General features: G+C 36.2%; 1 protein-coding gene across 1 annotated transcript in view; it reads left to right on the top strand.

The window, feature by feature from the left end:
- SLC2A13 (solute carrier family 2 member 13) overlaps window positions 1-21,278 on the top strand; it is a 359,276-nt gene extending 337,998 nt beyond the window's left edge. Inside the window, exons 8-10 of the mRNA XM_054442881.2 lie at window positions 11,023-11,144; window positions 11,272-11,424; window positions 16,055-21,278. Coding sequence (XP_054298856.1) covers window positions 11,023-11,144; window positions 11,272-11,424; window positions 16,055-16,281 — 502 coding nt within the window. The 3' untranslated portion in view covers window positions 16,282-21,278. The remainder of the gene's footprint in view (window positions 1-11,022; window positions 11,145-11,271; window positions 11,425-16,054) is intronic.
- The last annotated feature ends 2,514 nt before the right edge of the window (window positions 21,279-23,792 follow it).

Below are 23,792 nucleotides of genomic sequence, written 5' to 3'. Positions count from 1 at the left end.
AAGGGAATGCTCATTGGAGCATTTTGGATTTCAGATTAGGGATGCTCAACCAGTAAGCATAATGAAAATATTCCAAAATCTGAAATCTGAAACACTTCTGGTCTCAAGTATTTTGAATAAGGGATACACAACCTGTATAAGTTCAACCATGAAAACAATCATTAATTAATAAATTACCTTCTCCTCCCCTAATTTTTTATATTTCCAGTCACTCTTATCCGTATAACTTATTCTCTGGCAGTATTTGTAGTTTGATATCTTACCCACTCCAACTTTGTGACATTTTGTTTGTTTCTGGGTGGACTTTATGAAGTAGGCCATGGCCAGGCTTGCTTTGGATGTGATGATGGAATAAGAGAAAGAACTTCAAAGTATTTTCTTATGAATTAATAGAGTCTAAACATTTTCTTAGACCACTCAAATGCTAATGTGGACCCTCCCCAAGGCAGAGTTGCAGGCTCCTCTGAGCCGGTAGCCTGTTAACTTCACAATGGCCACAGAACTTCAGGAATACAGGAGGAACTGGAGAGGCAGAAGTAGGCCACATCCACATCCTCATATCCTGGATTTTGCATACACCTATTGTTGGCCAGTTTGGTGCCAAATGAAAGTAACCTACATTACCTAAGACTTCATTTTCACCAGTATTCTATCCAGACCAACCTTTGTGGCCCAATTTACTTTAAAATGATTATTTTAATGGCTGCTTTTTTACTCAGTTGTACCTTAATTGCATTAACTACCCTTCCATTGTGGGAGACTTTTATGGTTTCTAATTCTCTATCTGTGTTAATCTTTTGTGATAAATGAAAGCACAGAGAAAAGTACATCTTGAAGCATATAATTTCCCATTTAAGTGGTTTTCTAAGGATACACTTTAGATATCAGACTGAGACAGAGGGGATTAATATTCTAATGTTCAAATTGCCAAATTTCCTTCCAAAAGGAAATTATACCAATTTAAATTGTTACCAGAATTAAAGACTGTACCACTATTGCTATAGTCTCATCACCTTTAAATGTTATCATTGTTTTAATTTGCATCTGTCCATACTCCATCCATCTATTTTGCATACTTGGGGTATATAAGGTAGTCAATATACTGATAAGGAGTTTAGATGCAATGATTTATAGATAAATAACATTTTATTCAAGAAAAAAGTGGCTTTTTGCTCCAAATTTCTAATGCTTTTGAAATTTACCCATGTCTATGATTTAATTGTCTCAATAAAGTTTTTTTATTAGAAAATAATAGTAATTAACAAAAGAACAGGTTTTTCATCTTGTCTGTAAATGACAATCTTCTGCAGGAAAATTACAAAACCAAAAAAAAAAAAAAAAAAAAAGGCTAGACGATGGGAAATCATTCAAGGGCAGGATTTTCAACATGGTCTGCACACTGCAAGCTAGGAAACCATACTTTTCTAAAATTATTCAAAATCACAGAGATGTTATTAGAGTTTAAATGCTATGTGGCCACACTTGACATAAGTTTATTTCATTTTAGATTATTAAATAGGAAATATGCCTACTGAACAATAATTAAAAGTATCTGAGAAGTAATGGGCCAAGTTTGTAACAGTAACTTTTGTGGTTGCTTTGATGGGATGCCCAGAAGTTAGAATTTCTTATAATTTGGGTTGCTTAGAGTAAATTTACACCATCCTAATTCTCTGGTTGGGAATTAGGATTTTGCTTCTTTAGTTCTCCTCAGATAAGAGTGAAGGTGTCCTATCCTGGAGAGATACTCTGTGCTTTCCTAGGTACGTTTTCATCACTACCCTCAAATTGTAATTGTGTAATTATATCATAAATTTCTATCAATAAAGAACTATTAGGGTTAACTTTCTATCAATAAAGAACTATTAGGGTTAACTTTTAGAGGGATATCTATGTTTTGAGGTGATAGCTTAGGGACCTTGTCCAGAAAAATCACAGTCCTGCATCAGGAACTGGAAATAAAATCGTGCTTCACTGACACTCCTCAGTAATGAATTAGCAAGCTTGTGCAGTAAGCCCAGTAGAACAATGGTAGATGTGTCACACAAACTGTAGTAAGCTCTCCCCTTTTCTAAAATTCTGGATCTTTTATAAACTCTTTGGGAAGGGAACTAAGTTTCATACATGTATCAGTGATTAGGACTGAATATATGAAGTTGGAAGTTTTGGTTTTTATACACAGGTCATATTTCTTTTCCTCTACTCCCATATATAAGCCTGGAGCAGTCAAATTATTTCATCATGGAGAATAAAGGGACAATATAGATAGCATGTGCTGTGTAGGAAGCAAGGAATATACTACTTATGGCTAACTGGCAAGAACAATTGTATATTTGCACTGCTTAAGTTCCTTTGGTTATTTCTTAGGTTTGAAGCACTATAGGTAAATGATAGAGAGGTAACATTTTAAAAGGCGGAAATAGATCTACGTATGAACTCGGTTTGGTGGGTGTTGAGTGGGCAGGGGGAGCATTGTTCTACCTTCAAAGGGAGCTGTTAATTTCTACATGGTATTACTAAAGGGAGTTCTGTGTGTTCCATGATTGGAACAGGGAACCGATTATTTATTTGGTCTATATATCAGGTTTTAGCCTAGTCATTCTGCTGGTAAAGATTAGTTCTCTCACTCTGCCAAAATGAGACATATTTCACCTGATTGCATGCAATTCTGCTGCTTTGCCCACTGCAGTGCCCTCTGAGCAGCTTCCCATTATTGTAGTCATTTTCAGGTTTTGCTCTAGGATGTGGTGAAAAGGTGCCACATCCGAGAGCATGACTTTTTCTAATCCCAACCCACACACTGATGTCAAAGCATTTTTGTTCCTTCTTGGGAGCATTACGTTCTTCTACCAGCAGTTGCCAGGAAAGCATGAGGATATTTTGCAATAATGTTTGAAATCTGCATTTTTATTTTTTAGTTGGTATTTCTAGTGTTTATATTTTGAAGGTCAGGTGTGATGTCACATTCTCAGTCATTAGCTATCTACGTATTGCTGAGTGTGTAACTCTGCCAAGTCAGTGCCTGCAGTGCCTTCCCAAAATCAGCATGAGGGTGATGAGGAGCTACTCGGCCTTTTTTTGCACATGTAAACATGCATAGCCAGATGGCAAAAAGCTTCATCGGGGCAAGCACAGAGTCCACTCTAAAATATCCTACTTCATTGCCACAGCAGGAGATCACCCTAGGAACTGTGATAATAATGAAAAGAGTAAATAGAAAATTGTTCAGTGAATCTTAGTTATTTCATTATTTGTAAGTATTCCTCCTTACAGGAGCCTGCCTACCTGCCTGCCTTTCTTTTTTCTTTCTTCTTCTCTTTTTTCTTTCCTTTCTTATTTTCTTAAGATGGTCATGACTCAAAAGACTATTTCATTGTTGAGGATTATTGGTCAAGGGACATCTAATGCTGTTTTCTACTCACAATTAAACAAATGCAAATGTAAAAGCTTCATCATTCAAGGAACATTTATCTCTACATAGGGTATACGATGGACAATAGGTTGAGTTTAAAAAAAAAAATAGAAAGGTGAATTGCTTTCTATGTGCCAAGCAGTTATCACCTTGTTTAATCGTTGTAACAACCCTATATGGACTCTTACTTCACAAGAAAATTGAGACACAGAGAGGTTAAGTAACTTGGCCAAAGTTACAAAGCCGGTAAGGGATAGAACTGAAATACAAAGTCATGCAGTCTGACATTAGACCCTGTGCTCTTAACCCCTGTGCCATGCTGTACTCCCTGGGATGAAATCTCAGTACAGTAGAAGAAGGAGTATATTAATATATGATCATACAGAGCACTATATGATAATGACATAAATGAGGAAAGTGAAAAGGAGTTGAGAGGAAGGAGAGAGTATTTCAGACAGGTGAATGGGTAGCATCCATACAGGCCTTGAGTGATGAGGTAGGAATTGATGGTAAATACTGACAGTAGATATCAAGAGTAAGAGTTTGCCTTCAGTTACAGGAAATGTCATGAGTAGGAGATACTGGGTCTAGAATGTAGGTTCAGAAAATAAGTAATTTAGTTTAGTTTGATAAAAGGATTGTGTACAGGAGTACAAGATAAGGTAGGCTGCAGCCACATTTTGCAGGCCATTTTGTAGACTGCTGGAATAAATAAGGAGGATGAAGGTTTTTGAGCAGTGAGGTGGTCAGGGTGCTTAACTTGGTGGGATATAAGTTTGAAGAAAGGAATGATAGGAGTAGGAAAATCAGGAAACTGTATTCATTTACTACTGCAACACACATTAATAATATAGCACTTCCTATGGGTCAGGAATGCAGGCATAGCTTAGGTGTGTCCTCTGCCTAGGGTCTCACAAGCCTACAATCAATGCACAGACTGGAGCTATGGTTTCATCTAAGGCTCAGCTGGAGAAGGATTCATTTTTGTTAGCAGAATTCAGTAATTTGTGGTTTTGTGCTGAGGACTTCAGTTTCTTGCTTGCTGTTGGACAGAGACTGCCCTCAGTTCCTCCCACAAATCTCCCAGCATAAGCATCCTACAACATGGTGGCTTGCTTCTCCAAAACCAGCAAGGGAATGAGAGACTTCAGCTCAACAGCACTAGAATCTTGCTTACTTAATCACATATGTCCTGTCACCTTTGCCATATTCTGTTGGTCAGAAGCAAATCCAAGGTCACTCCCACACTCCAGAAAAAGGAACTACACAAGGCATGAAAATCAGAAAACAGGAATCATCAGGGTTACTCTAGAGTCTCTGTCCCCCAGAGGCAGAGGCAGGTGATAGGACACACACTCGGAGTCTAAATTAGGGTGGTGTTAATGCAAACAGAAAAGTCAGATTCAAGAAATTATGTCTAGGAAATATGGTTTCTTGCTTATACCATGTGAAATTCTTTGTGTAAATTTTCTAACGTAAGCATCAAAATATCCCTTTGAGGTAGGTGCCAGGAAAATCCTTATTTCACAGATGATGACACAGCTTTGAGATATTTCACCTAGAGGCCACGTATATCCTAGCTTTACCTGGGTGTCCCAGCCTAGATCTAGTCTTGGCCACTTTTCTTTACTTGGACTTAAAAGTATAAATGACCTAAGAGAAGTGGATAAGAGGAAAATGAAGATAACTGCAAGATTTTAAACCATTCCAATTTAGGGAAAGGTGGTGTTAACTAAAATAGAAATGTCATGAGGGGCCCTAGTAAAGTAATACTTATGCTATGCATATACCACATGCCAGGCACTATGCTAAGCATTGAGTGCGCAGATGCTCTATGCTTATCCAGATGGGAATATTTAATGTTCCCAACAGCCCATGATACAGTCGTTTCCCTGATTTCACAGATCAGGAAACAGGACCATGCCAGTGCCCGCTAAACTCAAGGTTCTACAAATGCATCGGTTGGTATTTTGTTCATAACTGTTATCTCTAATGTCTGACACATAAAAAGTGCTCATTATGTAAGCTTTTGAATGAATATAGCTATTAAGTGGTAGAGTCACGATTTGAGCTCAGAGCAGCCCCATGCTGCCTCCTGGAGAGGTCATTTCGTTATAGTCATATTGCATTTGAGGCCATGGCAGGATCTAGATGTTCATAGCAACTCTTCTATTTTCAGTACTTAGGTACCTAAATTCCATCAGTGGAACTTGGAAGAAAGATCAAGGCCAGAATAAACTATTGAGGAGCATCCACATGGAAATTATAAAGTCCTAAAATTAGATGAGATGATTATGAGAGGGTATAGGTCCCAAAATAGACCCTTAGCGGACACCTATATTTAGAGGTTGAGAAGAGGAAGAGGCAATGTAAAAAGCAATGAATACATATAGGTCAGAGAGCTAAAATGGAGATACAGATATAAAAGCAAAGAGGGAAGAGAAGGAAGGAGAGTTGCCAGCAATATCTAGCACCACAGAGTAATCAAAGAGCATCAAGATTAAGACAAGAAACCTGAATTTGTATGTTAGGAGATAATTGATGACGACTTTCGTGTGAACATATCCAGGAAAAAAGACCACATGAGAGTTAGCCAGCATCTGGGAGGGTGGCAGAGTTGGGCTGTGAAAGAAGGATTGTGTAGTCAGGTAGAGCTTGTGAGTATAAACTTCTGGCATTTCAGGAGAGCTAGTTGTGGTAATATGAGAGGAGTTGAACATTTGAGTAGGAGAGACCTTGTGTATTGTAGACAGAAGGGATGGCTCAAGTAGGACGAAACTAAATAGGGCAGGAAAAGAAGAGATATTGATGGAACGTGATCCCAGAGGAGGCAGGAGAATGAGATGCAAGACCACTGATAAGAGGGGCAGTCCTCAGAAAGGGTGACAGACATGTACCACTGGAGGGAGGAAGGAAGCCTACCTACAATGTTTTTTAAAAAACTTTCTTTTCTCAAATATTGAGAGAAAAATATGGAAAAATAGAAGCTGATAGAGAAAAATTGATGTTCAAAGTAATGATCCTCAATTCTTTTAAAAGAATTCCAATTGTTAAAAGATCTGTTCTTCAGATTCAAATGTATCAAGTCCTACAAAGCATCTCCAAATTCCTGGTTTTATTTTATTTTTCTCAACTGAAATTGATAAATCGTCCAAAAAAGGAGGTAAGTTCATCTACATAGGAAACGGAAAGATTTCAGGATTACAAGATAGTAAGAAATATTTTAATTAATTGAGGCAATAGTTGACAAAAGTTTATGGAATGTCTACTCTTAGATAAGCAGATAATTCAGTAGAGAAGACAATAAAGGATAAAATAAGCATCATAAGGGAACCAACTGAGATGAAATAGCATGAACCTTTAATAGAGCCCAACAGCATGGTTTCATAACACTGCTCAGTTTCTGAGAAGTGGTTGTTGAAAGAAGTTAATAATGCCACATCGGGTTGGAAACTCAAATGGTGAAAAATGGCAGACAAAAATAGAGGAAGAATGGATTCTAGAGGCCAGTGAAGACAGTATATACTTCATTTTATTGGGTTTGCCGTCATTGCACTTCACAGACATTGCATTTTATTTTACAAACTGAAGGTTTCTGGCAGCCCTGCATCAAGCCAGTCTATTGGCACCATATTTCCAATAGTATGTGCTCATTTAGTGTCTTTATGTCACATTTTGGTAATTCTCACATTATTTCCGACTTTTTCATTATCATATCTGTTATGATGACCAGTGATCTTTAATGTTACTATTGTAATTGTTGTAGGGCATCAGAAACTGCACCCGTATAAGACGTCAAACTTAATTATAAATGTTGTGTGTGTTCTGACCACTCCACAAACCAGCTGTTTCCTTTTCTGTCTCCCTCTCCTGGAGCCTCTCTATTCCCTAAGACACTACAATTAATAACTCTACGATGGCCTCTAAATGTTCAAGTGATAGGAATAGTAGCACGACTCTCACTTTAAATCAAAAGCTAGAAATAATTGAGCTTAATGAGGAAGGCATATTGAAAGCTGAGATAGGCTGAAAGCTAGGCCTCTTGCACCGAAAAGCCAAATTGTGACTACAAAAGAAAATTCTTAAAGGATATTAAAAGTGCTACTCGAGTGAACACACAAATGATAAGAAAGTGAAACAGCCTTATTGCCGATATGAAGAAAGTTTGAGTGGTCTGGATAGATGCTCAAACCAGCCATAACATTCCCTTAAGCACAAGCCTAATCCAGAATAAGTCTCTAATTCCATTTAATTCTATGAAGGCTGAGAGAGGTGAGGAAGCTGCAGAAGTTTGAGGCTAGCAGAGGTTGGTTCATGAGGGTTAAGGAAAGAAGCTGTCTTCACTTTACACCTTGTTGCAAGGTGAGGCAGGAAGTGCTGATGGAGAAGGTGCATCAAGTTATCCAGAACATCTACCTAAGATAACTGATAAAGGTGGTGTATTAGTCTGGTCTCACAGTGCTATAAATAACTGCCTGAGACTGGGTAGTTGATAAAGGAAAGAGATTTAATTGACTCACAGTTCTGCAGGGCTGGGGAAGCCTCATAAAACTTACAATCATGGAGGAAGGGGAAGCAAACATATCTTCTTCACATGGCGACAGGAAGGAGAAGTGCCAAGTAAAAAGGGGAAAAGCCCGTTATAAAACCATCAGATATCATGAGAACTCACTCACTATCATGAGAACAGCATGAGGGTAACCACCCCCATGATTCAGTTACCTCCCACTGGGTTTCTCCCACAACATGGAGACTATGGGAACTACAATTCAACATGAGATTTGGGTGGAGACACAGCCAAACCATATCAGGTGGCTATACTAAACAACAGATTTTTCAATGTAGATGAAACTTCCTTCTGTTGGAAGAAGATACCATTCAGGACTCTCATAGCTAGATAGGAGAAGTCAATGCCTAGCTTCAAAGGACAGGCTGGGTCTCTTGTTAGGAGATAATGCAGCTGGTGACTTTTAAGTTGAAGCCAATGCTCATTTGCTGCTCCAAAAATCCTAGAGCCCTTAAGAAGGGCTAAATCTATTCAGCCTGTGCTCTAAAATGAAACAACAAAACCTGTATGACAGCACTTATATTTACAGCATAGTTTGGAGAATATTTTAAGCCACTATGGAAACCTACTGCTCAGGAAAAAAAAAAAAGATTCCTTTTAAAATATTACTGCTGATTGACAATGACACTGGTCACTCAAGGGCTCTGATGGAGATGTACAAGATGAATGTTGTTTTCATACCTGCTAACACAGCATCCATTCTGCAGCCCATGGATCAAGGAGTCACTTCAGCTTTCAAGTCTTATCATTTAAGAAATGCATTTCATAAGGCCATAGCTGCCATAGATAGTGATTTCTCAGGTGGTTCTGGGCCAAGTAAAGTGAAAATCTTCTGGAAAGGATTCACTATTTTGGATGCCATTAAAAGCATTTGTGATTCATGGAAGGAGGTCAAAATACCAAAAGAACAGTTTGGAAGTTTGCAAGAGGTTGATTCCAACCGTCATGGATGACTTTAAAGGGCTGAAGACTTTAGGGGAGAAAGTAACTTCAGATATAGTGGAAAACAGCAAGAGAACTATTGTAGAAGTGAAGCCTGAAGATGTGACTGAATTGCTGCAATCTCATGATAAAACTTGAATGGATAAGGAGTTGTTTCTTAAGGAGGAACAAAGAAAGTAGTTTCTGAGATGGAATCTACTCCTGGTGAAAGTGCTATGAACATTGTTGAAATGATATCAAAGGATTTAGAGTATCACACAAACTTAGTTGACAAAGCAGTAGCAGAGTTTGAGAGGATTGACTCCAATTTTGAAAGAAGTTCTCTGGGGAAAATGCTATCAAACATCATTGCACGCTACAGAGAAATATTTAGTGAAGGGAAAAGTCAGTCAATTTGGCAAACTTCCTTGTTGTCTTATTTTGAGAAATTGCCACAGCCACCCCAGCCTTCAGCAACTACTACCCTAATCAGTCAGCAGCCCTCAACATTGAGGCGCAAGACCCTCCACCAAAAAGATGATGACTTGAAGGTGCAGATGATCGTTAGCATTTTTTAGCAAAATATTTTAAAATTAAGGTGTGTACATTTTTAGACAATGTTATTGAACACTTAATAGACTGCACTTTCATGGAAACATAACTTTTATATGTAGTGGGAAACCAAAAAATCCGTGTGACCCACTTTATTGCAGTGGTCTGGAACTGACCTCGCAATATCTCCAAGTTATGCCTGTATTGGCATGGTCTAAGCTGAGCAGTGAGGTAAATGAATACTGAGAGGATAATCCAAAGGCAGATCTGGGTGTAGCACAGATGATCAGAAATGAGGAGATAAACAAAGTGGTGGTTGTGATCAGAAAAGGAAGGCTCAAAGTCTGAAGTAAAATAGTTCCAAATCAAGGAAACTATAAAGTGCTGTCTCTGTAGTGTTGGAGATTAAATAAGGAACTATGAGGCCAATGCATTATACGGAGCACAGAAAACCACACACCACATGTTTTCACTTATAAGTGGGAGCTGAACAATGAGAACACATGGACACAGAGAAGGGAACAATGCACACTAGGGCCTGTGGGGGCTGGGAGGAGGGAGAGCATCAGGATAAATAGCTACTGCACATGGGGCTTAATACCTAGGTGACGGGTTGATAGGTGCAGCAAACCACTATGGCACACGTTTACCTATGTAACACACCTGCACATCCTGTGCATGTATCCTGGAACTTAAATAATTTTTTTAAATGAGGCCAATGAATTAAAAATAAATGAATGTGGCAGGGGATGAGAGGAGGCAGACTGAGCAGGCACCCAAATCATCAAGACAGGTGGAATGTTATGATGAGTTCATAAATACGGTAACAATAGGGCTTCGATGACGAGGTTCAAAGATAGAGGTTGAAGGAGACAGAACAATACTCTAAATTGACAATAGGGGATAGGAATGTTTTTGAGTCTGGTAATATCTTCAGGGGCAATTAAGGTAAAGAATTGGAAGTTCAACTTCAGAATCGATCTAAACTGTAGGACCCTTTTCTTTACTATGGATTAAGAAGGCAAGGTCATCAGGGAGTGACTGGTAGAGAAGCAAGGACACAGACAGAAAGGGAGAGGGCTATTTGGAATCAGATAGAATCATTTGTTTCCCTCATCCACCCCATCACCCTTTACAGGTTACTCTTGTAATCCTTAAAATAGTCTACAAAGTATTCTCCCCATTTTATCAGATGAAAAGTATCTGGCTTTGAAATTTGAATCTTGTCATGATTGCAAATTCCATGGTCTTTTCACTGCCACATACTGACTCTCAGTGGTACTGAAGTGTTACTGCAGCTTCCAGGGACTAATTAGAAATCATGTCTAATTTATGTGAAATGGTTATAAAGCACGGTGTCTTTGTTTTGCTCTTGAATTATACTTAGCTCTAAAATTCCTATATGAGCTTGCATATCTAATACTGTATTTTTAGTTCTTATTTTTTAAGAAAAACATTTTGGACTCTTAAGACATTAAGGAATTTCCAAATACATAAATATGATCATATTGAATTTCTGCAACTGTAGTCTAAAACATTAAGTTAATACTTATATTGCATTATTTTTCAGGTGTGAAAATGAAACCAAGTTCAAAACAGAAGATATATTTTGGGCTTACAATTTCTGCCCTACTCCATACTCCTGGACTGCACTTCTGGGCCTTATTTTGTATCTTGTCTTCTTTGCACCTGGTAAACAAAGACTTTGTTATTACTGTTGCATTAATTGAATTGCCTCTTTTTGGAGTAGATAAACTATATAATTTTTCAGATTTCTTACATGCTACTTTACTAAAGTTTTTAATGTTTTATTTCTCAGGAATGGGACCAATGCCTTGGACTGTGAATTCTGAAATATATCCCCTTTGGGCAAGAAGTACAGGAAATGCATGTTCATCTGGAATAAACTGGATTTTCAATGTCCTGGTCTCACTAACATTTTTACACACAGCAGAGTATCTTACATACTATGGTAAGATAATATTTTTTCTAACATAGTTTTGTTTTTATTTTTATCACTATTTTTAGATACACTATAATATCATTTGTGATTTAGAATATGTGGTTATATTTTGCTGTTATAAGTATCTCCATGTGACTTTCTTGTCCTCCAAAGGCATTGGAAGTGTGTCTGGGAAAGAAGAGAGGGATTCTCCTATCCTAAACAGCACTGCTTCTTGTCCCACAGTGCTTAGGGCTGTCACCCAACCCCTCCCCCAACTCAGACATCTCCCAGCTATCTCCCCAGGTGGAAGTCTTTACACCATAGCTTTTAGTTTCACAGAAACAAAAAAAAAAAAAACAGAAAATGGTAAAAAGATGTAGGCAGGGAGTCTAGGGCCAATGAGATGTCCTGTGACAGGCATAGCGTCCAGTCCAAGAGCAGAATCTGTGCAGGGCTGAAAGTAGCTTCCTCAAATGCTTAACAGTATGCTGTGCTGTGGCCATACCTTCCACTGTATCACCTGTGCTGCTCAGGCCAGTGCTTGTGCATTTCACTGTCCTCTGAGACCAGCACTTACCACTTGCAAAAGTGTAAACGTGACAGAAGTATTCAAATGCAAATGTATGGAGGCCATAATTCAAAATGAAAAACAATAGTGCTTAGTGGCTGAGTCAGGAAAATACTTAGGGGAGCTACTAAAGTGAAAAGACTTTGCTTTTTAGAAAAAAGATTTCTGCATTGTTCACACGACTTTATAGGTTGCAATAGGATTATTCATGATGAAGTATGAGGTTTCATTCTAATCTCCTCATAAGTCCCTGTGGTAGAGACGGAATGCCTGCTGCTTAGACCATTCTTCCAGAAGAGCTTCTCTGATGTCCCCGCAATCTCTTTACTCTGTGCTCTGGGCACTTATCATTTCTCTTTGCAAGAACAGGTTTGTCTGCCCCTAGCTCTCTCTAGTAGATTATAAATCCCTGGAGGGCCAGGACTGTGCCTTGTTCCTTTTTACATTCCCAGTTCCTCCCAAGGCATCCTGTTCACCTGATAAGCACCAAAAAGTGTTTGTCAAATGAATAAATACATGGATAAATTTTGCAGATGAATGATGAATATGATGAAACATTATAAAAATCTATTCCCCGTCTCTTCTGAACATGCTGAATTGGTATTTGCTTTTAGTTAATAGTATTTATCTAATGCTTTTATTATCTTCATAAAACTCTTCTCTCTCCTAATCACCGCTTAAGACATTTGAAATATTTATTTTCTTGGAAAGGAAATGCACTGGCATTTTAAACTGGATATATATTTAGTATATTCAGCTGGATCCCATTTGGCAATTAAAATTTTTCCATAAATTCATAAACTTATCTTCATGACATAATAAATACGAGCACAATAAATATTTCCTCGTATTTACTGATTCTAGAGAACACTTAAATATTTGAAGACCTAAGTATATGCTGGCATCCTGAGAAAGCATTTTTCATAGAAAGGCATAGACCAAATAATAAAAGTTTACATGATTATACTTTTGACAGCAAAGCTCCTCTTTCTTGAATTTATCCTGCCAGAAAACCATGAGAAAAATGAGGCAACAGTAATGAAATTTAAATAGGGCATAAGCAGAATTCTTTCAAAAATAAACAGTTAAAAGCGTTTTGCTTTGCATTAAGCTTCTCTCATGTCAGAGCACTGGTCCATTTGGTCTACTACTCTCTAGTAGTAGAAAAATAGTTCGTTCAGGCTAGTTTTTCTCCCTTTTTGTGTCTCATTTTAATCCACATGTTACTGGTTTATGTAAGCTATGCATTTATATTCCTCATTTAATAAATATACATCCTAATCATGTATTCCTCTGGAAATAGTTATGTCTTCCTTGTTGCCTCCTTTTCTATTGTTTCATAAGATCTCAAAATTTGATTCCTTCCTCAACCATATTGCTTACACAGGTCTGCCTTGTGCCCCCATTCAATAATGTTTATTACTAAAAAGTATCATTGCTATATCACCAATATGCCATTTTATATACGGCACATGTGGCTAAAGAGATCCCTTGGGGGGCATTATGTCAAAGCTTCTCTCTTGAGGTACTACTGAAATTCAGTCAAACATGGCCTTTGAGTCCTCAATTTGTGTAATTCAATTAAATAGTTGTTTTAATCTGGAACTTAATGTAGGGCTCTAATAAGATTTAAATCCTTAGAATAAAGGTGAGGAATATCTAACTGTTCAATAGTCCTGATGGACTCGTTACAGACATTTTTTCTTGCCATTTTCACTCCAAGGGAGGAATAAATGAGAAACTGAGATAGTGACTGATTTGACCATGACATGGACCAGGTCACAGCCTCCCAGGTCTGCCCACACTCCTCCACGACTTAGCCACAGGTCTAACCATTGGAACCCACACTGAGTAGGCAGTTTTGGCATTTACGTGCTTTGGATTCCTCAGATTTTATAAAACGGTCTTGTATTTTAATAGCAATCCCTTGATATTATTCAGCTTTGGGAATCCAGGTCACAAGAAAGAATCTGTAATCAACTTCAGGAATCTTCCTAACCCAACGAATGTTTTTAACTATAGGAGTTTAGCACTGACAGATTTGATTTGTTACTTCTAATTATGCTACTGTTCCCAAATTGTGAAAGATAATGATGAAGATAAAATATACTATTATATTTAAAAGTCAAACTGGGTTTGCTGTTACAGATTTTGTAGTTTAGAAGCCTAGTTTAATCTAAAATGTTTTACCATCTGTACTTATTTTTTCTTTATCTTCATCATAATTACTATCCAGTCTTTGTCCCACCCTGCTAAAGATTCCATTTCTCTTCCTACCGCCACAGTCTTGCTTATCTGTACTCAGAACACAGGACTTCATCTCCTTTCATTTTTTTTTGGTCAAAATTCCCCCATTCTCCAAGAGCTAGCTTATCAGTATCACCCTTTTTGTAAAAACATCCCAATTAATTAGTCACACTAATCTTATTCTGTATCTTAATAGCAACTCTTCCTTTCCTGGTCATTTAGTAGAATTTAACAATCTGGCCATCACTTTTTTGAGCAACTGATATTCAGAATTCTAATGGGCATGATAACATACATTATTTCTATTCTTTACAGTTGGGCAAAGCAAGAATTATTTTCCCCATTACACAGATCAGATCTCTCTCTCAACCATCTCTTAACTATATCTCTCCTGATTTTGGCTGTAAGATTTACAGAATCGTAAAGTGCCAACACTTAAGTAGGAGCTGAGAAACCCCCTTATTTTACTTAATGAGGCAACAGAGGCCCAGAGAAAAGGTTAAATGACTATCCAGAAATCACGTGGCCAACACTTAAACTCAGTTCTTCCCACTCCCAATCTGATATCCTTTCTCCAGCCAATTGTCACATTAGTTTTTCATCTTACTTCCCCCATCTCATACACATGATGGTCTGGACTGAAAGCCTAAAATTAGACAGGGGCTCCATTTTACTTTGTTGTTTTCTACCATCAAAAGTACAAGTATAGTTTCTTATATTCAAATTGGCAATTCAATTACGTGTGTGTGTGTGTGTGTGTGTGTGTGTGTTTGGTAGAGACAGGTTTCAACATGTTGGCCAGGCTGGTCGAAATTCAATTATTTTAAAAGTCCATCTTGGAAATGCGTAGAGAATATAAACAAGTCATACATTCATATATCTCATCCATCTAGGCTTGCTATCATGACCCTTAGAAAACCAAACTAGCTAATATTTATGTGTTTCTGGCTGTGCTGCATTGACATGCATAATCTTACAGCAAAACAAAATTCTCTGACTTCATGGAGTTTACATTCTAGTGGAGGGAAATGAAAAACAAATTAGTAAACATCATAATATGTCAGATGATGACATGTGCCATGGAAAAAAAATGGACTGTCGAGATCCAAGAGAAGGAACAAGGAGACCAGTTAGGAGACTGTTGCAGTAATGCAGATGAGACACGATGGCCCTTAGACCACATTTATCTATGGAAGTGGTGAGAATTGGCCATCTTTGGGTTATATTTTGAAGGTAGAACCAAAGAGATCTCCTAACAGATTGGATGTTAGGCGTGAGAGTAACGTATAAATTAAGGATGACTCCCAGACTTTGGACATGAGAAACTGGAAGGATGGAGTTGCCATGTATTCCACTGAGGCATTCATTCTGCAATGTCATCATTATACTTGGTTCTGGAAACACAAGACGAGTAAGAAAGGAACTTCTTCTGACCTCAAAGTGCCACTAGTGTAATAGACAAGGCAAGCATACGTGTGTGTACATAATTATAATATTTCTTGGTTGTTATTTTAGGAGTCTCAACAATATGCTGTGATAGCACATGGAAGAGAGTAATTCCCTCTAGTCAGAGAAGGGAGGAAAGGCTTCAAAGCCAAACTTACATCTGAGCCTGGTCTATTATTCTTGAGTTTCTAAACTTGAGTTTAGAAAGATACATTATATCATATTCACAGAGTTGGAACAATTGGAGTAAACCAGGTTCATGGTAATTTTTTGGTCCATTTCATACTGTGATTATGCATGACTGACCAGAAAAAAAAAGTCAAAATCAAGTACTCTTTCCAACTTAAGCCTCTCTCTATATATTCATATTCATGTATCTATTATTTTCTGTTGCAGGAGCTTTCTTCCTCTATGCTGGATTTGCTGCTGTGGGACTCCTTTTCATCTACGGCTGTCTTCCTGAGACCAAAGGCAAAAAATTAGAGGAAATTGAATCACTCTTTGACAACAGGCTATGTACATGTGGCACTTCAGATTCTGATGAAGGGAGATATATTGAATATATTCGGGTAAAGGGAAGTAACTATCATCTTTCTGACAATGATGCTTCTGATGTGGAATAATTTTCAGCTGCTCATATATTTAGTTATTTAAACAAACTGGGGGGAGAAGAACAGCAATTGGTGGCCTCACTGCCCTGCTTCTAATCTGGTTCTTTCCACAGTCTAGTTTTGATTGACTTCATATTCTAGAATACTTGATTAGGAGGAAGATACAACCACGATGACTTTTTTTTCCCACAAGGAACAATATTTTAAAAAATATTTACAGAGATTTTAATCTAATAATTCTTAAGCAAATGTGTGTAATGCCTTCCTGAAATAGTCTAAAATGAATATTGTACCCAGTGACTTCAGTGGTATCCTTTTTTCCTAAGACCATTTATAATTATTAGTGGCAACAGAGTCAGTGCTAATCTAGCCAAATTACATATGTATAATATATTTATAAAGGATTCTGGGAGATGGTCCAAGGGTGTTCTGTGTCAAAAGATGGCCTATTGGCCCTCAGTTTTCCTACAGAGTAGTGGCTTATCTCTGATCAGTTGTTACAAACTAAATTCCATGTAAGCTTTCATCAACAAATTCCAAAGTGCCTCCTACAAGGGCACAGCTGTCCCTGTCTCCTTTGGATTCCATATTTTTGTTTCTCTCCAATTCAGATATTGGGAGTTCTTCAGATACTGACTCTGCACACTATCTTTTGAACATTATGAAAATATAATCTGTCGGGTTGTTTTCATACTTCTTTTTTTTGCATCAGTGATAAGGCATACATTTGCGCAGATGAGCTAGGAAGTTTTGAGAAGTACCTTTTATGGTCAGAAAGTAACAGATTAAAGGTTTTTATGGGTTCCAAATTGGTTAGTCACTTAGGTATGCAATTATAAATGCAAAATAGTGCCGGATCTTTAACTGTATATCAGGGTCAGTTTTTGTTCATGCCTAAATCACTACACCTTCCTCATTGGCCTTAGAGTCCTACTATTTTGTGCCTTCATTTGTGTTACATACATAGCTGCAAGCAAACCATTTTTCCCCTTTCTTTTATTCAAACAATAATTTTTGAAACAAAAAAGAGGAAGGAAATCAGTGGCAGAAATAATCCCGCTGTTATTGGTGTTTGTTTAATAAAAATAATGGGACTTTTTTCTTAACTTTTTATTAACTCTTCCTAAGGGAACTGTCACATATTATTATTTAATTGTACTTGTCTTTTTTTACTTTAAGAGCATAAACTCGTTTTTATTTTGCACACTTTTCTCATTTTCCTGAGAATTTACCAGAAAAAAAAAAGATACATAGATTTGTCTCTGTGTTTTTCTTATCATTGGCTTAGTTTTTCCTTCTTGTCTAAAAATTGAGATTGCCTATTGGAATAGATAATTGGTTCTAATATAGCACGTCTATAAGAAATGCAGACTTAACTATATTTCTACAATGTCTTTCCAAAGTATTCATTGGTTTTTTGGTAATTCATCACTGAACTCTTAATTTTTGCTTTTCTATTAAGAAATATATAGTATGTACAAAATTACTTGATCACAAAATTACTTGCTAGTTCCAGGAAAAATATGAATGAATCTTCTGTGGCCAGTTAAGAATACATCAGTTTGATGCATTTTTAAACAGCCCTAAACATCTAATAAGAAGGTAGTGTATTTGGAGAGAAAAGGTGGCTATCTCCATATTCAAAATATTTCTGCCAGTCTCCAAGATACTCTGTTCTTTTAATGTCTGGCTTGTTCCTATCACAGTTATCAAGCTGAGAATACAGCTGAGGAAGTTCATTCTCTAAGTAAGTCACCAGAGGTACAATATGTGCTTAAACAGTCAATTTAGTGCCCTAAAAATCCATTAACCAAAAACAAAAACATTTTCTCCCTTTGGTCACTTCATATAATAAAAAAAGTTAATATCTTAGAGAGGTTTTTTCCTTGAATTAGGTGCTTTAACAATTGATTTCCAAGGGAATATTAGTATTGACTTTTTCCTCAGAAAAGCAGATATGATTTAATATTGAAAATTATTATTCTATTGATATTTCTTATCTCATAAGAAATTTCTTAGCTAATATTTTACAGGTAAATTGAAGTGAAAAATAAGCTACTATGTGGTACAATCAAAATATAATAAGGAGAAAAAATAGACCAATAAAGTGCTCTCTAAAAATTTATTTTTTGGACTTAATCAAAATAATTGCCTCAATTCTTCTCTTTATTGTATACGTAGCCTTAACTATATACTTATAAACTCAGCTGGGCTGATGCACAGTAACTTTATTAAAGGAGAAACTGGACTCTTGTTATTTCCTAAAACAGAACATGGCCTGTTCTCCCTGATATAAGAAAACAATGTTTTCAACTTTATAACCATAAATGCACATAATAACAGGGAAAATTAGCCACAGTTCTCCTCCCCTACTCCCCTGGGCCCCTACTTTAAAGGACTATTTGTTATTTATATAGTGTTAAAGATAATATTCCATATCTTTGAAGTATAAGAGAGGCACAGTATAAGAATTATTTATAACTTTTTAGAAACAAATAATTACTTGAAAAGGAACCTTATACAGTTAGGGTATTATTTTTAGATTTGGTGAACATTTATAGTATATTAAAAATTAAATGTTTAAACTTTGCAGGTTTTTTTATATTAGGCACCTTTTAAGTTCCCAGCATATTTGGCTACCACTGTTAACTTGGAAACATTCCATTTGAAGTATCATCAAATATATATTTTGTAGGACAATTTATATATGATGTGATTTGACCTACCATATTAAAACAGACACAGATTACGTATCATGCTTTCAACCAAAATTACAGACTTCCTTTGAAACATGCTGCAGATTTGATAGAGGTGTATTATGTCTTAGGAAAATACAATGAAGAAGGTCTGAATCCCTATTGAGGCTGGATGGCTGATCTGCTCTAGACTTAAGAGGATATATCATTTCATCTGCATATAAACACACAGGGCTGAATGTGACGTCAAAAGGGTTTGCCGTTAATAATTTTCTTCAATGTAACATTCCTAATAATTTTGATTGTTGCTCCTTAGTCAATCACTTCCTAAAACATGATTATTTTTAATATATGTAAAATATTTAAATAATAAATAATAAAAGGTAATGTGTCCATTTTAAACTTTGTTCCCAGCTATACGCAGTAGTTCCCTGATACAAAATGCTATGAGAATACCGAGTATTTTTTCATAATTTAATTTTACCACTGAACCTGATTTTAGTACATAAGAGTCTAAATATTAAGTTATTCACTCTAAAAGGGGAAATCAGTAAAAGCAAGGAATTTATGAAATTTTTGCTGTAATTTCAGTATCTGTTATACAGGGGAAGAATGATCAGGAAAAATATAAGCTGACAACTTACCCTTTTGCTCTTCAACAACAAAATAATATTGAAAATATATTAGAATAACTCACAGATCCAGAAGTTGGTGGAAATGGAAGAATGTTTTAGAAAATACTATCCATATGTTTATCTAAGAAAGTCTCAGAATTTAGTGACACTAATACAGTTCATAAATACAGTGGAGAGAGTTGGAATGTTATTTTGGTTTTATTTCATCAGCACAATTATTAAAAACAACAAAATTAATGAGATGTTTTGTTATAATCAGATTTTTTTTACCATATTGCAAGTTATAAAATGTCAACTTATACTAAGTACCTAACAAACAACTGACTTTTATTCACTTGTTGTGACAAGTTTTTAATTACCAAATTAAGACCTTTTCAGTGTCTATGAGTAAAAGAAATAGATGATTGTATCAGACCAGGAGCAGAGAATTTATAATATGTGCTTTATAGCAAAATGTATTAAATTGTGGTTAAAATTTATAGCTCATATGTAGCTGCTGCCAATAAGAAGGCTCAGAATTGTTCTCTGGATTAATTTTTACATCGTGTTTTCTGTCACTTTTACCAATCTTCTTAGCCTCATGTACAATAATGTAAAGCCAATTTGATGAAATGGTTCACGTTGTAGCAGTCTATAAATTGTCGGTACATTCAGCTCTTCTAGGTGAGCAATACTGCTGCTGTTTTTCTAGAAATAGCAATCATTTAAAAATGCCAAATAGCTAACTGCTACCAACTGTTTCTTGTATCTTGTCTCTTTAGAGAAGGAAATTTTTGAGTGCCAATAATCATCAAACAGGTGTTTTATAAGAGTGTTGATGTTCAGAACTTCATGGAAGTATTTTATCCCTATAATTTGCTCGTGAGCTAAAACAATATAATTTATGTAAACCTTTATATGTACGAAATATATAGTCTGTTGTACTTCAGTAATTTGGTCTATGGAATTTTAAATGCCTTCATTTAGCAGTAATATTCACATTTTTATTTTAGACAGTCAAGTTCATGTGTTTGATTTTGTCATGTCAGTATAAATGAGAAGAAGAAGTGGATCATGCAGCTAATGAGTAACCAACATTTTGTAAAGTTTTAAAGTATTAGCAAACTTAACATTATTCCATCTCATTTAAAGGTTAAAAAAGAGGAGACAACTCTAGCCAAAGTAGAAATTTATATTCTACACGTCCAAACTGTCTCCTAGCAGCTTTTGGACTATATATCACTTGATGTTAAAGTATCTTTTATTTGTAATAAATGTTCAAATTTCTATTTAGAAGCTCTAATGTATACCTAGATTAAATCATATCACAGTTTTATGCTTTTAAAATATATGTATTTCAAACTGTATATTTTAATTTCTGAGTGCATGTTATATAGTATTTAATACTTCAGATGTCTTGGCAAATTCAATATAAATATTTATTCTCACAAGCGATATATGGGATATCTCTTAAAAATTATGAATATGTACCATTTCCTTCAAAGTTATACTAGCCTATGCTGTATCAAAAGTATTGTATATTTTATGGAGATTTAGTGATATACATGTAAATGTTTTTTAAGTTATTTTATTGAAGTTCAATCTTTACATAAAATTAAAATCTTTTTTTAAAAAAAGTGTCAGTGCCAGAACTGTAAATGAAAATAATCAAATAAAAGTTAAAATAATTCATTACTCATTAACTTCCCTTGCACTTTTATTTATTTTTTCTAGTTATCTTCCTTGGATCTAGGTTAGATAGATAGTTGTTAAAGCATCTAGGAAGACAATCTACCTCTATATATTAATGCAGCCCTACTCATTTTAATGATATTTTATTTCTTTTGATTATGGATAAGATCAATCATCTTTTAAAAATATTTTATAATACCTAAAAATTGTTCTAAAGAATTATTCTAAATACTGAATATAAAACTGTGAAATGTGGTGCTTAGGAACCCTTGAGGTAATAATTCTAGTTATTGTCAGAACCAGATGTTGACATGAACCATTAAGTTGAGTTGTCAAAAATTATCTTTGGTGCTTGTTCTGTAAGTGAAAATGCAAAATCGTGCTGGAAGGCCGGTTGACAGTTCTTTTTGGGACTCTGTTGCTCTCCCTTGCCATTCTGCCTCAATCATAGCTATAATTAGCAAATATACACTTGTTTGATATTGGCAGTCACTAGACACGTGTCCACAATTAGTTGTGTGTCTTCCTGAGCCTGACTTAGAAATAGCCCAAGGAGATCTTCTGAAGACTCTAAACCTACTGTCATTCAAAGGCTTACAGTTGAGTTACATCTAACCAAGGTTCTTAACGTCAGCAGGTAAGGCAAAAATCCAAGTCAAATGACCCTTGAAAATCCCACAAATTACACATAAATTGTCCACTCACCTGAATAACGGACACCTGAATAGTGCAGAACATGTCAGTATCAGTGGGCAGAAAAATCCTCATTTAATTGTCCAATCCTGTGGAATAAACATTGTCTTCCTTTTCCAGGTACTAAAACTTAAGTTCAAAACATTTTTGTCACTTGCCCAAGATCACACTAGAAAGTCATAGAAAACTCTTCTTTGCAGTGACTACACCAAAAGTCTTCCCCTCTATGTCCTCCTTTGGAACATCTTTTCAGACCTAGGCAGACAGATTAAAAACAGAAATTGTGGAATCCTTGCATTGTAAAAGAGTGCATACGGATTACAGGAACAAATCCTGAAAAATCTTCATTTAGAGACTCTTGTCAAATGTGAGACAATATAATGCATTGTCTCAGAGGTCAGACTGAATTCCAATCATCTAGATTTGAATCCCAGCTTTTCAACTTACTGCCTAGTAACCTAAATTACTGAACCACTCTTTGCCTCACTTTCATTGTCTATAAAATGAGATGCTATTACCGTCTACCTCACATGTGTGTAGTGAGGGTTATCAATGAATCATGTAAAGCAAGTAGAGCAGTAGCATATAGTAAGGGCTGGATAACTGTTAGCTTTTGTTTTCATCATCCGTATCCTATCCCTGATGCTACTAAGGTCACAATGTTCAAAGCACAGGCAATTTGCTTATAAAATCCTTTCCTGAGAACAACTACTAGGAACAGGAGCACATTGGCTTCTTTGACATATGTCCTCCCAGCTCAGCTGACCAGAACGATCTGAGCTGATCTGGCTGACTAGCCTGATGTCCTTCTTCCTTTCTCCATCTCTTTTCCATATGTGTCCTCCTGAATGGCAGTTGATGAAAAGAACAACCTTCCTATATTCTCCAGATTAACAGGATTTAATACACAATTTCTGTGATCTCGCAGTCAAGAAATAAAAATAACTTTAGAAAATCAGTAATCTCTCATTTAAAGTCTTTTCAGTGTTTTAAAAAGTAATTTTTGAAACCTGATTCAAACCAAAACAGTGACATTAACCCTTCTCTAATTGACTATTGAAATTAAGCTCATCTTACTATAGATGCTTTGAATGCAGTATAAAACATTGAGGCTACTTATTTTAACCCTTAATGTTTTGTGTACTTTTCCACTGCACCTCCAAAATCTAATTTCAGATCATCAGCATGCAGTCTAGTCTTTTACAAAAAAGAAAATTTTGTAATGCTTTACTTTTAGCAAATAGATACTAAACTCACAAAACATATATTAGAACAGCAGTTCTCCAAGAATGGTCCTCAGACTAGTAGCATTGGCATCACCTGAGTGTGTTACAAATGCAAATCTGCGGGCCTCGCCGCCTGCTGAATCAGATTATCTGAGGATACAGCTCAGGAAACCATTTTCAACAACTCTGCAGGTGATTTTTCAGCACACAATAGTTTAGAAACCACTGCATAGAAGTTGGGAGTCATGACTTTAGAAAGGAATCTGACATGTTCTTTTAAATGGTGAGCTCATCTAGTGAATAATAAAATGATTGACTGGATTTACATGCAAGTTACTCAGGGATTTGTAAAACTGTCTTATTTCCACCTCAGGGAACTTGCACAGGATGTTGTCTCTGCCTGGTATGCTTGTTGCCCTATTCTTTCTTTATCCAGTTCTTTTCTTGTGATTGTCAGCTCAAAATCCTGTCTTCTCAGAGCCTGCTTTGACTCTGTGTAATGCAATCATGCCTTTCACCCAAATACATTACCAAGTCACTCTTTCGTTTTCTTCATAGTATCATTATTTGAAGATTATTACTTTTCTTATCCCTTGCCTGTT

The sequence above is a fragment of the Pongo pygmaeus genome, chromosome 10, assembly GCF_028885625.2.
Source record: "Pongo pygmaeus isolate AG05252 chromosome 10, NHGRI_mPonPyg2-v2.0_pri, whole genome shotgun sequence".
Taxonomy (NCBI): domain Eukaryota; kingdom Metazoa; phylum Chordata; class Mammalia; order Primates; family Hominidae; genus Pongo; species Pongo pygmaeus.
This window is presented reverse-complemented; position numbering and strand designations above follow the sequence as displayed.